We start from the raw sequence: 16,203 nt of genomic DNA, 5'->3' as shown, positions 1-16,203 counted from the left end.
AATTGGAGCACCCAGCGGAAATCCACGTAGACACGGGGTGAATGTGCAAACTCCACACAGATGTGACCCGAGGCCAGAATCGAACCCAGTTACCCTGGTGCTGTGGTACAGCAGTGCTAACCACTCTGCCACCGTGCCACCTCAAAAGGAATAACATTTCTATTCAGTGGTTGCACGTTAAGGTGATCTGTGTGATATAACTTAGTGACCATTGATATAATTGTTCAATAATAAATTGTAAAGCATGTACACTTGTTCCTGAGAAATGGACAGGATAGTAAGGCTATGGTATAAGGAGAAACTCTGTTGCCTGTTCTCTCTGCTGCTTCTAATAAAGATTTAATTTCACCCTGGATTTGTTTTAAATCCAGTTGTTCTTGTAGTTTTGTTGCTCAAAAATTAACTTGCAACTGATTTGTTAATTCTGATTTAGTATTTCCTGGTTTTCAATGCAATGTTTACCATGTACTTATGACATGAGAAGGGATTACATCCGCAAAAATGAAAGAATCCAACAACTACACAAGTTAATATATCTCACATTAGAAGTTCCGCAAGAATCATTCAACAAGGGGGAAGAAAAGGGGCACCAAGCAGAGATACAGCTTGTCAAAATAGCAGCTGGAGAAACAGCAAGGGAGATGACTGACAATGCAAAGGGCGGGATTTTACGGTCTTGCTCGTCCCAAAACCATGAAATCCTGCCCAAGGTCAACGGACCTTCCCATTGTCTGCCCCTGTCTCACTCCGATTCCTGTGGTAGGAGGGGCGATAAGATTCTGACCATAGGGTTTTTTTGTTAAGTTTCAATAAGCAGCAGTGGGTAACATGAAAGATTGACCCCTGGTGGTAGGCCAAGGTTACACACTAATGTAGATAAAGAGGATCAGATTCAGCAGAATGGAGCAAACGGATGAAAATTTTGCTCTCGCTATGTTAACTCTGCTAGGCCCTCTGACACTAAGGGGCAATTTTAACACAGCCTGTTAACCTAACACACACATCTTTGGACTGTGGGAGGAAACCAGAGCACTTGGAGGAGACCCATGGAGACTTGGGGAGAACATGCAAACTCCAGTGACCTAAGGACAGAATTGAACCCGGACCCCTGGCGCTGTGAGGCAACAGTGCTAACCACTGTGCCACCATATCTTGAATTTGATGATTAATCTGCATTTCAGAAAAAGCATCACGAATTAGCAACAAAGTTGAGAAGATTGCTGCTACATCTGGGCAGACACAAGATACTGACCATTCTGTCATTAGAACATAGAACATAGAACATTACAGCGCAGAACAGGCCCTTCGGCCCACGATGTTGCGCCGACCAGTTACAAAAACAATGACCCACTAGCCTATACCAATCCCTTTTCGTCCATAAACCTATCCAGAGATCTCTTAAACGCCCCCAAACTAGACGCATTTACAACTGCAGCAGGCAGGGCATTCCAATCCCTCACCACCCGCTGGGTAAAGAACCTACCCCTGACATCCGTCCTGTAGCTACCCCCCCTTAATTTAAAGCCATGCCCCCTCGTGCTAGCTTTCTCCATCCGAGGAAAAAGGCTATCACTATCCACCCTATCTAAACCTCTAATCATCTTATATGTTTCAATAAGATCCCCTCTTAGCTGCCTTCTTTCCAACGAAAACAACCCTAAATCCCTCAGTCTCTCCTCATAGGACCTCCCCACCATACCAGGCAACATCCTAGTAAACCTCCTCTGCACCCTCTCCAACGCCTCCACGTCCTTCTTGTAATGCGGGGACCAGAACTGCACACAGTACTCCAAGTGCGGCCGCACTAGAGTAGTGTACAGTTGCAACATTACACTGCGACTCCTAAATTCAATCCCCCTACCAATAAACGCCAAGACACCGTACGCCTTCTTAACAACCTTATCTACTTGATTCCCAACTTTCAGGGATCTATGTACACACACACCTAGATCCCTCTGTTCATCCACACTATTCAAAGTCCTCCCGTTAGCCCTATACTCGACACATCTGTTGCTCCTACCAAAGTGAATTACCTCACACTTCTCCGCATTAAATTCCATCCGCCACCTCTCGGCCCAGCTCTGCAACCTATCTAAGTCTCCCTGCAGACTATGACACCCTTCCTCACAATCTACCACACCTCCAACTTTGGTGTCATCAGCAAATTTACTAATCCACCCAACTATACCCTCATCCAGATCATTAATAAAAATTACAAACAACAGTGGCCCCAAAACAGATCCCTGAGGCACACCACTCGTAACTGTACTCCATGATGAATATTTACCATCCACCACCACCCTCTGTCTCCTATCTGATAGCCAATTCCTGATCCAACTTCCTAGATTACCCACAATCCCATACATCTGCATTTTCTGCAGAAGCCTACCATGGTGAACCCTATCGAACGCCTTACTAAAATCCATGTATACCACGTCAACTGCCTTGCCCCCATCCACCTCTTTGGTCACCTTCTCAAAAAACTCAATAAGGTTAGTAAGGCACGACCTACCCGCTACAAAACCATGCTGACTATTTCTAATCAATTCATTACACTCCAAATAACTATAAATCCTATCCCTAATAATTTTTTCTAAAACCTTGCCCACAACAGAAGTAAGACTCACCGGTCTATAATTCCCAGCAAAGTCTCTGTTCCCCTTCTTAAACAATGGGACAACATTCGCTATCCTCCAATCCTCCGGGACTACACCAGAGACCAATGACGACCTGAAGATCTGAGCCAGAGGCTCTGCAATCACCTCTCTAGCCTCCCAGAGAATCCTAGGGTAGATCCCATCCGGACCAGGGGACTTATCTATTTTCAGCCCCTCAAGAATTTCCAGCACATCCCCTTTAAACATTAAACATCTGATGTTCTGTTTTCAAAGTAAAACTTGCTTCCTCCTCTTGTGATTGGATATTTTCAGTCCCATCCACTTTAGTTACTTGAAAGAAATCTTGTTTCCACTTTAACTGCTTAGTTAAATGCAGAGTTAATACATTGGACTAGGGCCTATGGAGGATTCAATAGGCTGTGGAGATAAGTTTTCTTGTGCAGGAAAATTATATCCATTTATGTCACAGTTGTAATTGATCAACAATTAAGTCGATAGAATCTTGATAAGGAGGGGTGAATGGTTATGGGGTAGATGGGAATGCGGAGTTGAGGTTACAATCAGATCAACCATGATCTTGTTAAATCACAGAACAGGCTCAAGGGGCCGATTGGCCTAATTCTGTTTCTAATTTGTATGTGTGTATAACTGACCTTAATTTGCATTTTCCTGCTGTTCAGTATTTAAGAAAATTTGTCTATTTCTGCAATCGGGGCTAACAGAATTATGGCCCTCTGGTTTGATAATGGTGTACCTTGCACTTATTGCATCAAGTGGAGCAGAGGCAAGAGGCCCTTCATCTTCACCGATGCCATAAGGACAGCCAGGCACGAAATAAAAAAAAACATTAATGTATGAATTGCTGTGCAGAGGATTCTGGCTACGATTCAAGAAGAAATTCAATAACATCACCAAGAGTGAAAAGGTAACCATGCTCAGCTCACCACTTTTGCATGCTCTGACATTCCTTTTATGACATGATTTATAGTCTCCAAACAAATTCTTTTCCCTTTGCCCCACATCCCTTTATTGAAATTTCTTTACTCTTCCTAAGAATGACCAGACAATTCACTGGAAATAATATCCAAAACCAGCTGCAATTTGTTCTTTCAGCCTTATCAGCTCTTAAGGAATTCTATTTGATGCCTGTCGTGGGGTACCCAAGGTGACCAGCACTGCCTAAAGTTTAGACAACACGACTCATGAGGCAGGTACCTCTGTACAAAGATGTAACTACTTAAACCAGCAGTTGCCAAGAGTTCACCAATGGGTTAAGTAGCCCTGACGTAGAGCAGCAGACCCTTCCCAATGAATCTAACATTTACCATCAAAAATAGATCAGTTATGGTTTTTTTCTTATCAATCATTCCCATCTTTCAGTAACTTTAAATCAATCATCATCAGGATACACAAAACAACAATAATACATGTCAAATACTTTAGCCAATTGAATTCCACTTCTCAGCATAATGGTATTTTATTAAACCATGAATTTCAGAAGCTGACTCCTCTCTTGGCTGACCCTACACCCTGGTTGTCTAGTAGCCTAAGATACTCAGCCCAGAGTTCAAATAAACATTCTCACCGGTTCCCTTAAAGGTTACGGTCTAACCAGACTAACCTGTGACACCACATTTGGGCACCAGTCCATTTCATCTGCACAGTGAATAATAATATTTCATGAAAAGGGTTTAAGTGTTCTACATGTTCTCCCATCCAAAACTTTACTGATAAAACTTGCATATTTCCAAGGCCCAAATAAGTAGAGTTTATTTATTAGTCACAAGTAAGGCTTACGTTCATACTGCAATGAGGTTACTGTGAAATTCCCCTAGTCACCACAGTGCAGCACCTGTTTGGGTCACTGCACCTAACCAGCATGTCTTTCAGAATGTGGGAGGAAACTGGTGCACCCTGAGGAAACCCACACAGATATGGGGAGAACATGCAAACTCCACACACACAGTGACTCAAGGTGGGAATTGATCCCAAGTCCCTGGCGCTGTGAGGCAGCAGTGCTAACCACTGTGCTATCACGCTGCCCTATATTCTCTCGAAATGTGGCATCACCCTAATGACTTTTACCATAATGCCTTGTAGTAAAATGCTTTTTGACTAAAGTGAACAATATTCCTTAAAAACAATAACGTATTCAAAATATCAGCATATGTGTTTTACAATCATAGTCACTTGTTTGAATCAATTAGTGCACTCATGTGTAAATTGCTTCAATGTTGGCTCATGAACTTGTTTTAAAAATCATTTAACTGAATGCTGCTAGTTCTGTCAGTGCCTTGTCTACTAGTTTAAAAATCTATCACCCCATTAGAGGTTCCACTAACGATGCCTACTTCAGCTTTAGCAGAAAAACATTAGAACAGGGCAGACCATTTAGCACCTTTATCCTCCTATACATAGCTGATCCATTGCCCAACTTTATAAACCCTCATCGCTCTATATTCTTTAGCACCTTTGGATAACAAAAGAAAACTGAATTTAAAAGTAACAATTGATCTATCAATAATTTCTGTTTGTGGAAGGGAGTTCCAAACTTCTATCACTCTTTGCATGTATAAGTGTTTCCTAAGCTCACCACTGAAGGGCCTGGCTTAAACCTTTTATGCCCTAGTACCAGACTGCCAACCAGTGGAATTACTTTCTCAGTTCAGTTAATATTTTGAAAACTTTGATCAAATCACCCTTTAAGCTTCTAAATTCCAAGGAATACAAATGCTACAGTTTAATCTCTCCTCATAATCAGAATCTTGGAAAATTTTGGTGACTGTAAACTGCGCTCCTTCTGAGGCAAACGTATCTTTCCTTAAGTGAGGCGTTCTAACTTTACTCCAGATGAGGTCTAACTAGGGCTTTGTACAGCAATAACATAACTTCTATCATCTTGTGACTAGTCCTCTAGATATAAAGGCCAGGATTTTATTTGCCTTTTCGATTACTTTCTTTATCTGACCATAATATTTTTGTGATCTAGGCATAGCTCCCTAAGTCTCTCTGGACCCCCACTTTGATCAGCTTTTCACCATTTGGAAAGTATTCTGATCTATCCTTTGGGTTCCAAATTAGACAGTGTCACGTTTGTCTAAATTGGAGTCTATTTGCCACAATTTTGCCCACTCATTTAGCTTACTATCTGTCACCTTTTGTTGTTCTCTCCCTATCACCGGGATCCGTGTTATTTTAGTTGTATGCTTTCTCTTTTAGTTTTATGTTGTTCCCTTTCTCACCCAGTTCTTAGCCCTTAGTAGTATAAAATCATTCTCCATCATGTTAGAATCTTATTGAATACCTTCCACTAGTATTTACCAATAACAGACTTTGACAGTTTACTATGAACAATCTCTGTCTCATAATTAAACATGCTTATTTGGGTCACATTCCATAACTTGTCCTTCTACTTTAAGTTTTTCTCAACCTTATCTGATTTAGGGGGGGCAGTTCAGAACGGAGTTGAGGAGGAACTTCTTCACTCAAAGGGTGGTGAATCTCTGGAATTCTCTGCCCGTTGAAGTGGTGGAGGCTGCCTCGCTAAATATTTTTAAGAAGCGGGTTGATGGGTTTTTGATAAGAGAGGGGATTAAGGGTTATGGGGAGAGGGCGGGAAAGTGGAACTGAGCCACGACAGATCAGCCATGATCTTATTGAATGGCGGGGCAGGCTCGAAGGGCCAGATGGCCTACTCCTGCTCCTATTTCTTATGTTCTTATGTTCTTATATTTACATCTTTTATTTTTCCTTTACCTGCTGTGCCAAAACAGTTTATGGCTATTGCTTTCTTTCATAAGAACATAAGAAATAGGAGCAGGAGTAGGCCATCTAGCCCTTCGAGCCTGCCCCGCCATTCAATAAGATCATGGCTGATCTGTCGTGGCTCAGTTCCACATTCCCGCCCTCTCCCCATAACATAAGAACATAAGAAATAGGAGCAGAAGTAGGCCATCTGGCCCTTCGAGCCTGCCCCGCCATTCAATAAGATCATGGCTGATCTGTCGTGGCTCAGTTCCACTTTCCCGCCCTCTCCCCATAACCCTTAATCCCTTCTCTTATCAAAAACCCATCAACCCGCTTCTTAAAAATATTTAGCGAGGCAGCCTCCACCACTTCAACGGGCAGAGAATTCCAGAGATTCACCACCCTTTGAGTGAAGAAGTTCCTCCTCAACTCCGTTCTGAACCGCCCCCCCTTTATCTTGAGGCTGTGCCCCCTAGTCCTACTGTCTTTTTTGAGCGGGAAGAGTCTTTCCACCTCTATCCTATCCATCCCATTCATCATCTTATACGTCTCAATGAGATCTCCCCTCATTCTTCTAAACTCTAACGAGTACAAGCCTAGTTTATTCAGCCTCTCCTCATAGCTCAACCCCCTCAACTCCGGTATCAGCCTAGTAAACCTCCTCTGCACTCCCTCCAAGGCCAAAATATCCTTGCGCAGGTGCGGTGCCCAAAACTGCACACAGTACTCCAGCTGCGGCCTCACCAATGCCCTATACAGCTGCAGCAAGACCTCCCTACTTTTATATTCAATCCCCCTCGCTATGAAGGCCAGCATCCCATTCGCCTTCCTGACCACCTGCTGCACCTGCAGGCTGGGTTTCTGCGACTCATGCACAAGGACCCCGAGGTCCCTCTGCACCGTCGCCTGCTGCAGTTTTTCGCCACGTAAGTAATAGTCCTTCCTACCATTCTTCCTACCAAAGTGGACCACCTCACACTTGCCAACATTAAATTCCATTTGCCATTTCCTGGCCCATTCGCCCAGCCTATCTAGATCCTTCTGCAGACTCTCCACACCCTCCGCACAATTTGCCTTTCCCCCAATCTTGGTGTCATCAGCAAATTTCGACACCCTACACTCGGTTCCCTCCTCCAGATCATCTATATAAATGGTAAATAGCTGAGGCCCCAGCACCGACCCCTGGGGCACCCCACTAGTCACCAACCGCCAATCCGAATAGCACCCATTGACCCCCACTCTCTGCCTCCTATTTGACAACCAATCCTCTATCCACGCTAACACCCTACCCCCAACTCCATGTCCTCTGACCTTCTGCAGTAACCTCTTGTGAGGTACCTTGTAAAACGCCTTCTGAAAATCCAGAAAGACCACATCCACCGGCTCTCCTCTATCCACTGCCCTAGACACATCCTCATAGAACTCCAGTAAATTTGTCAGACACGACTTCCCTTTAATGAAACCGTGTTGCGTCTGCCCTATCAAGCAATTCCCTTCAAGATGCCTCGCAATTTCCTCCTTAATGACGGATTCTAACATTTTACCTACCACAGACGTTAAACTAACCGGCCTGTAATTCCCCGCCTTTTGCCTGGCACCCTTCTTAAACAACGGCGTAACATTAGCCGTTTTCCAATCCTCCGGCACTTCCCCGGAATCCAGCGACGTCTGGAAAATAACCACCAAGGCATCCACTATCACCTCCGCCATTTCTTTCAGAACCCTCGGATGCATTCCATCCGGTCCTGGGGACTTGTCCACAATCAGCCCCCCTTAATCCCCTCTCTTATCAAAAACCCATCAACCCGCATCTTAAAAATATTTAGCGAGGCAGCCTCCACCACTTCAACGGGCAAAGAATTCCAGAGATTCACCACCCCTTGAGTGAAGAAGTTCCTCCTTGTGAGAAACGGTCAGATACTCACTTTTATGATCCCCCCCTTGAATCAAAGACACGGATGAGTTCAGCTAACTGTCGGTTTATTCGATCTTGCAAGAAAGGGTGCCGTCCCGTGGGTACACACACCTTGCTTTACACAATCATAGTTTATATACATTTTTCTAGATAACAACAGGACAGCCCTCCTTTCTTCATTGGTTACCACTTCCTAATCCCTTTACCGAGTGAGCTCCTCCCTTGTTGACATCCCATTAACTCTAATCCAATCACCTCCTTTAAGGCTTAAATCGTTTTACCTCTCATCAATTCAGCTAACTCTTTTTCATTGTCCTGTAAATTGCTAACACATTTATTTTATATGGTGTAAATTAGTTTGTTTTCCTATCTCTTTTCTGAAGACCCCGGGCGCCTGCCAGTCTCATTTTTTTTTCTTTTTCTATGTGTTTCATCATCTGCTGGTCTTAGCGTTTAACCCCTTAGGTTACAATAACGGTTCTGTCATGGTTTCCGCCCCAGATGGCTTGACTCAAAAATTACACTACCATCCCTTACATCCTCAACTCCGTTCTAAACCACCCCCCCTTTATCTTGAGGCTGTGCCCCCTAGTCCTACTGTCCTTTCTGAGCGGGAAGAGTCTCTCCACCTCTATTCTGTCCATCCCATTCATCATCTTATACGTCTCAGAGATCTCCCCTCATTCTTCTAAACTCTAACGAGTACAAGCCTAGTTTATTCAGCCTCTCCTCATAGCTCAACCCCCTTAACTCCAGCATCAGCCTAGTAAACCTCCTCTGCACTCCCTCCAAGGCCAAAATATCCATGCATAAGTGCGGCGACCAAAACTGCACACAGTACTCCAGCTGCAGCCTCACCAATGCCCTATACAGCTGCAGCAAGACCTCCCTACTTTTATATTCAATCCCCCTCGCTATGAAGGCCAGCATCCCATTTGCCTTCCTGACCACCTGCAGGCTGGGTTTTTGCGACGCATGCACAAGGACCCCAAGGTCCCTTTGCACCGTCGCCTGCTGTAGTTTTTCTCCACGTAAGTAATAGTCCTTCCTACCATTATTCCTACCAAAGTGGACCACCTCGCACTTGCCAACATTAAATTCCATTTGCCAGTTCCTGCCCATTCGCCCAGCCTATCTAGATCCTTCTGCAGACTCTCCACACCCTCCGTGCAATTTGCTGTTCCACCAATCTTGGTGTCATCAGCAAATTTTGACACCATACACTCGGTTCCCTCCTCCAGATCATCTATATAAATGGTAAATAGCTGAGGCCCCAGCACCGACCCCTGGGGCACTCCGCTAGTTACCAACCAAAACATAGCAAACATATTAGTCACATACCAGAAATATGCAAGGATTAGGAGATTAGGTGTCATTCCACTGATGACACATTTTTCATGGAACCCAGCCAAAATGTCTGAGAGAGGATCCCACGACAACATCAACCATTTGGGGATGCATAGTGTCGTTGAAGCTGAACTTAACTGCACATGTCATGGACTTCATAAACTCAATGAATACTGATTCATGCAACAGTATCAAGTGTAGATTGCCATGATTTAGGGCCACAGTGGAAATAGATATAGAAATTATGCTGGAAATATAGGCTGCTTTGATTCCACATAAAATTAATGCAGTTCAGTGCTTCAGATCATTTTAATATTCTATATTTAAAAGTGCATCTTTTTCTTGCAATAGAACTCCCATGGTGTTGCACATAGGGTCAGATGTCAGCCAATGTAGAGATTGCAGAGTATCTGCCATTTAGAGCTTAATTGTCTGAAAAGAGTTTTGCAGATTGGAATGTGGTCATTTTCGGTGAGGTTTCAAAAAAAAAATACAAGGTGCTTCAGGTTTGGGTTTAAGACTGTTTTGCATTAGCTATGTGGTATAAAATATTTTTAACACAATGGACACAATTTAAAATCAATTCTAGTTAGACTATTTCACAACAAGCATTTTACCATCAGCAATCTTTATTAAAAGTTTTGCATTTTTCTAAAACAGAATGTACCAAGATAGTGCTGAGACTGTACAGCATTTCATCTAGCTACGTGAACAAAAAAAAAATCAAAATTACCATTTTACAATGTTAAACATTGAACTCATGAACCTCAAATATTTCAAATATGTTATTAATGCAACATCTTTTAAATCAGTACCATCCATTCATTTGGTCTTCAAAACTCAGACTCAAAATTCTGAACCTTAAATGCTACTAACTGCCAACATGCATTAAAATGAGAAGTGTACATTTACATTCACCTCTCATATTGATATAAACAGATTCAAGTCACAAAACTATAAGCCCTTATGCAAGAAAATACTTTGCCAGGTACTCGTGAAAACTAGCTGAATAGGTTTTTATTTTAAAATTGCAAAATAAGTCAACACATTGAATTCCATATCTGAAGAGAATGCTAATTAGTGGAAACTTCCGTTCAGATTATGGCAATTTCCTACAAATATGCCTTGTACCAAATAGCTGGAACAAATAACACCTCTCAAAAACAAAGAAAGAACTTTCACAATGTACTTAATAGGTATCTATTTTTAAAATGGTTTTACAGAAAAAGATACACTATCACTTTTGAGCTGAGTAATAGCTTGTCTGTTTGTCACCAATTCATGTGGCACATTTCAATAATTCAAAATGATCCACTTTGGAAACAAACAGCTTTGAAAGTGTAATCCATCTCAATTTAATATTGCATACATCAAGACAGTGTTGCTGGTATAATGAGGCGGGGTTTTAGAACAGTCATTAAGCTGAATATTTTCACCAAAAAAGTATTTCACTTGAAACAAAGCAATTTTTTTCCTGTTGAGGACCAAAATAGTTTCATATCAGTGGCAAGTAATCTCAGGGCAAACCAGATCCTGAGAGCTGTTAAATACAACATACTGAGACAGAGACACAGCTAATGGAACAAAGCCATTATTTGCAACTACTAGTACCATTTGCTTGATTTGTATTGTGTCAAAGAGCTGGTCTTAAAGCAGCATTTTAACGAGCTTCTTGAACTTCTGAAACTTCTTCTGTAATGGCCTCTGTGGCACTTGCATTTGCTGCAGAGTTTAGAACATTCCCAAAATCACCACCTCCTTCCTTGTTGCCTGCAACCTTAGACTATCAAAAAAACATCAAATGAATACAGGCCACTATAAAATGTGGTGAAAGAAAAATGAGACTGCTATAAACATTTGTACTAAAAGTCTTGTAAATTCATTTGATGATACTATGACAATTTATTAAAAATTAGCATGGAAATGAAATAATGTTTCACAAAGCTTCAACTAAAGTAGTCAATGAACTGACATCCTTTTGTTTTAAGATTGCATCGTTCTTGACTGAAATACAGCCATGTTAAAAATACATAATCCTGTAAAATTCCAAATGAACAAAGTATTGCTTTTTTGGATCCCTGATTCGGAAGTTCACAATTGTTCACCCTCCATTAATGCCCAATTAATAGCTCACACTATTATATAGTGTAATATCCACAATCTATTTTCCCATCTCTCCACAAATGTAAAAGACAAGAGCCTTTCCTTATTTTTTGAGAGGATTGACTCATGGGCAACACAATACTTCAATGTGTGTGCATATTTTTAAGCCTGTGAGCAAGAGATTTATGATCCTTCAGACCATTAAAGATCAGGAACTGGTATTGCTGCCACAATCTGGGACTACCAGATTGATTCTCAGCTGTTAATGTCAACTGAAATGAACAGAGCTGTTCCAGGTCACTGGAGCTCCTCCCTGTGACCAGTATTGAAGTAGAAGGTCTCCACATATAATTAAATTTGAATATTTAAAAAAAATACACAGCAGACCACACATAAACATCCAACTGCTTGCTTTTCAGGGGGCATGTGGAATAATGAGAAAAATCTGGCACTCTACATTTTACCTGCTGAAGCTTATGTTTCAGCTTCATATTTAAATAATTTTCTTCACCAACACAATAAAAGTTATAATAAAAGTTAACTTGTATGCACTGTATTCCTTGCATCTTTTACCTTTAAGCTTTCAACTCTATCTTCAAATGACTTGAAAGTTGGTGAATTTCTGCAAGAATATAAAGAAAATGCTTTAACAAACATTCAATAACAAATGACATATTTGTATGCTAAGCTGTTGCAGAACGATAGACAGATCCACCTGGCAAAATATCATCTTACCAGCATCTGATAAGTGTACGGATCATATCACATGTGCACCAAAGCCAGCAGGAAAAAATAACACTGGACCAAACAGAACTGACAGGGACTTCACAAAATCAGCATTGGTGGCATTATAGTACAGAAAGCCATGAGGATCCATGAATGTGTATGTCCATGAATCATCCATTGAATAAATTGTTTACACATGTATTTAGACAGTCATAAACAAAGATACAGAGAATCAGTGTAGATCAATACACAAAATCTTCAGACAACTTGAACACATCATCTACCCTAAAAAGATATGAAACCTTGTCATACTACTGTAGCACTAGAAGAAAGTGAAATTTAAAATAACTTGTTTAAGGCACACTCTTCTGGGCTTTTCTTTGGATTACATCACATATTAATCCCTGCTGGAAAAGTGATGTTGCAATATTGGTAAAACAATAAATAAATATTAAATAGTCATTTGGTGGTACAGAGCTTAAGTATTGTTGGAAAGAAATGTGTTATCAAAGCTTTTCATCTTGCACTCATCAGGTCAATTCACAAGAATACATAGTGCAGAGTGAACAACAATTTATACTTCATGAGAAGGGAATTATGATTGTCCAGCAAGTGGACTTGAGACATTGCCATAGACAGTGTGTCAGTTAACTGATGATTGACACAAGTAGGCAGTTTGATTCTGTTTGGTCAAGGGATTGCCCTGGTTCATTCCCCAGGACAATGTCTTGACCAGAATCAACCTACCTGGTTTGAATTTAAACAAAGCTTGGCAGTTAACTGTCAGTCATTAGTTAACGAATGCATTCTCCATGACAATGGCTCCATCAGAGTCCACTCACCAACCACTCTTGTCATTAAGTCCAAATTGTTGTTCCCTTTACATTTGATATTCTTGCAAATTGTTCTCATGTGGGCAAGACAAAGAACTTTGACTACATATGCCTTTTTCAGCAATACTGAAAGAAAGAGAGGAGATTTTGGAGAACAGAAAAGTGAAACTTTGGTCTTTTCTTTCCCTCCACCATGTGGGAAAGTTTTTTCACTTGTATTTCATTTGAGTGTGAATCTACACCTTACCACTCCATGATACAGAATGGCCAAGACTTTGTGTAAGGAGTGCAATAGGAGTCAACCATGCAGTTCCACTGGCATAAAAAATATAGTTTCCCTCTCTCCCACCAATTAAAAAAAAAATCACACCAAAATGTGACTAGCAATGGAATTTCTACCACTCCCACAATGAAATCTAGAAATTTCAGATCAATGGAAGCCACAATAGCATTATGGTCAAGTCAACATCCAAATTTACAAACAAAAAACTTTCAAACATCACTCTACAGTGTCTGCTGACTACAATGTGCTAATCAAACATTATACACAATGAATTAGGCATAACTTTTTATTTCAATGCATATAATACAGTACCTCATAGCAGGCATGCTAATTGAGTGCCGTAGAGAATGAATGCTAATCGGCCAGCATTAAGGAAACAGCAAAAAGTTAGTTTAAAAACATGTAGTATTCTATTTATAATATTAAACAGATTAAAAAGAATGCATTATGTTCTCAAAACACCTTGTATCTTCATTAAGTATTTAAAAAGACATAATTTTCCATTTGTTCAGCAGACTACAGTTCTACATAAAATACACCCAACCATGCATTTCTATCATAAATAATGCTTAATTTCATGAAGTGAATACAAGTTGATTTTGTACTTCAATATTTGTAAAGTTTGCCTTTCTTACCTAAAAGAATGTGAAAAAGCATGTAATCTGCAGGATGCCATCATGAGACCGTGTGCATTAACAAGAAAATTGAACACAAGACAGATCACTACCATTTTAAAATTAACTGATTTTAAACATTTCAAACTTTGGTATCCTGAGTAACAGATTTTTCTACAAGTGGTTTGTAAGATATCTCAACAAGCTATGGTTAGTTCCTAAATTGGCAATGCTATCATCACTAAGGTGCAGATACAGATACTGGACCCCATATCCAGGAAGCTCAGGACTAGATTTGTACCAGATTTGGTCCCATCCCGAGCATACACAAAATAAATAAGAATAAAAAGATTTTATGCAATTGCTACCCAGGACGTCAGCTTCGAGTGTAGCTTGTTTTCAGGTCCTTCCAATTTCAGGATAAGAGGTCCTGTACCTGTTTATATTCATGGAAAATCTTAGCGCATACATAACCAAGTGCATCTGAAAGATCTTACATCTCCTTGCGATGCTCACTCACCCACCTTATAAATTTACAATAGTCTCAGCCCCAATACATTGAGGTTCAAAACGGAGTTATATAGAATTATGGCCCATTCGCTCCGGGGCTCATGAAAACCAAGAAAAGACTCAAAATGTAGCTGTTCTGTTCTATAATTAAGTTGTTGTTTCAGTTCCAAAAGCAAAAAAAACATTTGGCAATAATAAAGAATCACTTCACAGTTTAAGCTTAGGTCAGATATTAGTTACATGCACAAAAAAAACTCTCATTTAAAAACTATGATTTTGATTCTTTATCAGAACCCATGAGAATTAATAATGGCATAAAAATATAACCCAATAAACAAAAATACACTACAAATGCAAGAGAAATTCAATAGCAATTTTGGCCAAAGTTCAAAATTTGAATAAAAACAGAAAATGCTGAAAATACTTAGCATGACTGGCAGCATGGAGAGAAATGTTAATTCTGTTTCTCTATGATACTATCTGATTTGCTGAGCACTTCCAGCAACCACTGTTTTTTCAGAATTTTAGCATGGCATTTTGCTTTTGGATTAAAACTTTTAGCATACTGCTCCTAATCAGACATCATGATTGTGTTACAAAGTAAAGCCTTAAAACAAGTTTCAACTGTAAAGAATAAGTCTTAGTTTTCAGTGATCCTTGAGTTTGGTTAAACGGCAGGTCTAACTGGCAAGTTAACATATAATCCTAAAAAGGGAAGTTTTTGATATTTACTCGTTCACATGATTACATAATTCTGCATTTCAGAATTGGAAAGAGACTGATTAAGTTTCTCTTGAGCTCTACTCCAGCACCATTTTTACTAGCATTTGTGGTCATTCACTTTAAGTCATACTGGGGCAAGTCACAAAGTTTGTTCACTGGATGCTTCCAACCAAAATCGGTCTACTACTCTCTCTCTCTTCCACCAACTATCCACCATCAATCTTAGCTCCTCCAAATTTTCTTCCCTTCTTTTATGGTTCTGATTCAACATGAAGAGCAGTGCTGAAGCCAGCAGCTCGCTCATAGTTAATGCAAGTGACTATTCTTGGCACACAAACCTAGACAATAATTGCCAACTCATTCAAACTGGAGGAACAGGCACCACAATAGAGCCAGATTCAGTATTCAGATTATCCCCTAAACTTGTTTATTGTTTGGTATTAATCACTGAATAGAGATCAGAGGTGACTCCTAAATTATTTCCCTCTCCGATTTCCCCTCGTAAGAATGAAGCAAAATGCTCCAGTCTTATTCACAATTGTATCAGCTACAACAGGAACAAAGCTGAACTTGGAATTTTGTAATGCTAAAAGGTTAGTGAAGTAACCACTAGACATACATCATAAAATAGTAGCAAGACTGAGAAGAGTGACATTACCCAAGAAAGACCATAGCAAAACAAAAACCAGTTGAAAAATGTGAAGCCTTACACAGCTATCACACCTTCTCTACAGCAATATAAAATGAATCCCAGAGTGACTTGATTACCATCTCTAGTTGTAAA

General features: G+C 40.4%; 1 protein-coding gene across 7 annotated transcripts in view; it reads right to left on the bottom strand.

The window, feature by feature from the left end:
* The window catches only part of LOC145346593 (tumor protein D52-like), a 183,294-nt gene that overhangs the window by 104,898 nt on the left and 62,193 nt on the right, over nt 1-16,203 (bottom strand). For 2 of the 7 annotated variants that reach the window (XM_080194052.1, XM_080194050.1), the window contains 4 exons: nt 14,208-14,234; nt 13,885-13,926; nt 12,304-12,352; nt 10,237-11,410 (listed from right to left, as the gene is read on the bottom strand). In XM_080194052.1, the coding sequence (XP_080050178.1) occupies nt 11,288-11,410; nt 12,304-12,352; nt 13,885-13,926; nt 14,208-14,234 (241 nt within the window). In that variant the 3' untranslated portion in view covers nt 10,237-11,287. Of the gene's footprint in view, nt 1-10,236; nt 11,411-12,303; nt 12,353-13,884; nt 13,927-14,207; nt 14,235-16,203 lie in introns of those variants that run through there. The other 5 variants (XR_013887713.1, XM_080194051.1, XR_013887714.1 and 2 more) reach the window with 5 other exon arrangements.

This window comes from Carcharhinus amblyrhynchos, chromosome 8 (assembly GCF_965287045.1).
Source record: "Carcharhinus amblyrhynchos chromosome 8, sCarAmb.v2.hapA, whole genome shotgun sequence".
NCBI classification, from domain to species: Eukaryota; Metazoa; Chordata; class Chondrichthyes; order Carcharhiniformes; family Carcharhinidae; genus Carcharhinus; species Carcharhinus amblyrhynchos.
This window is presented reverse-complemented; position numbering and strand designations above follow the sequence as displayed.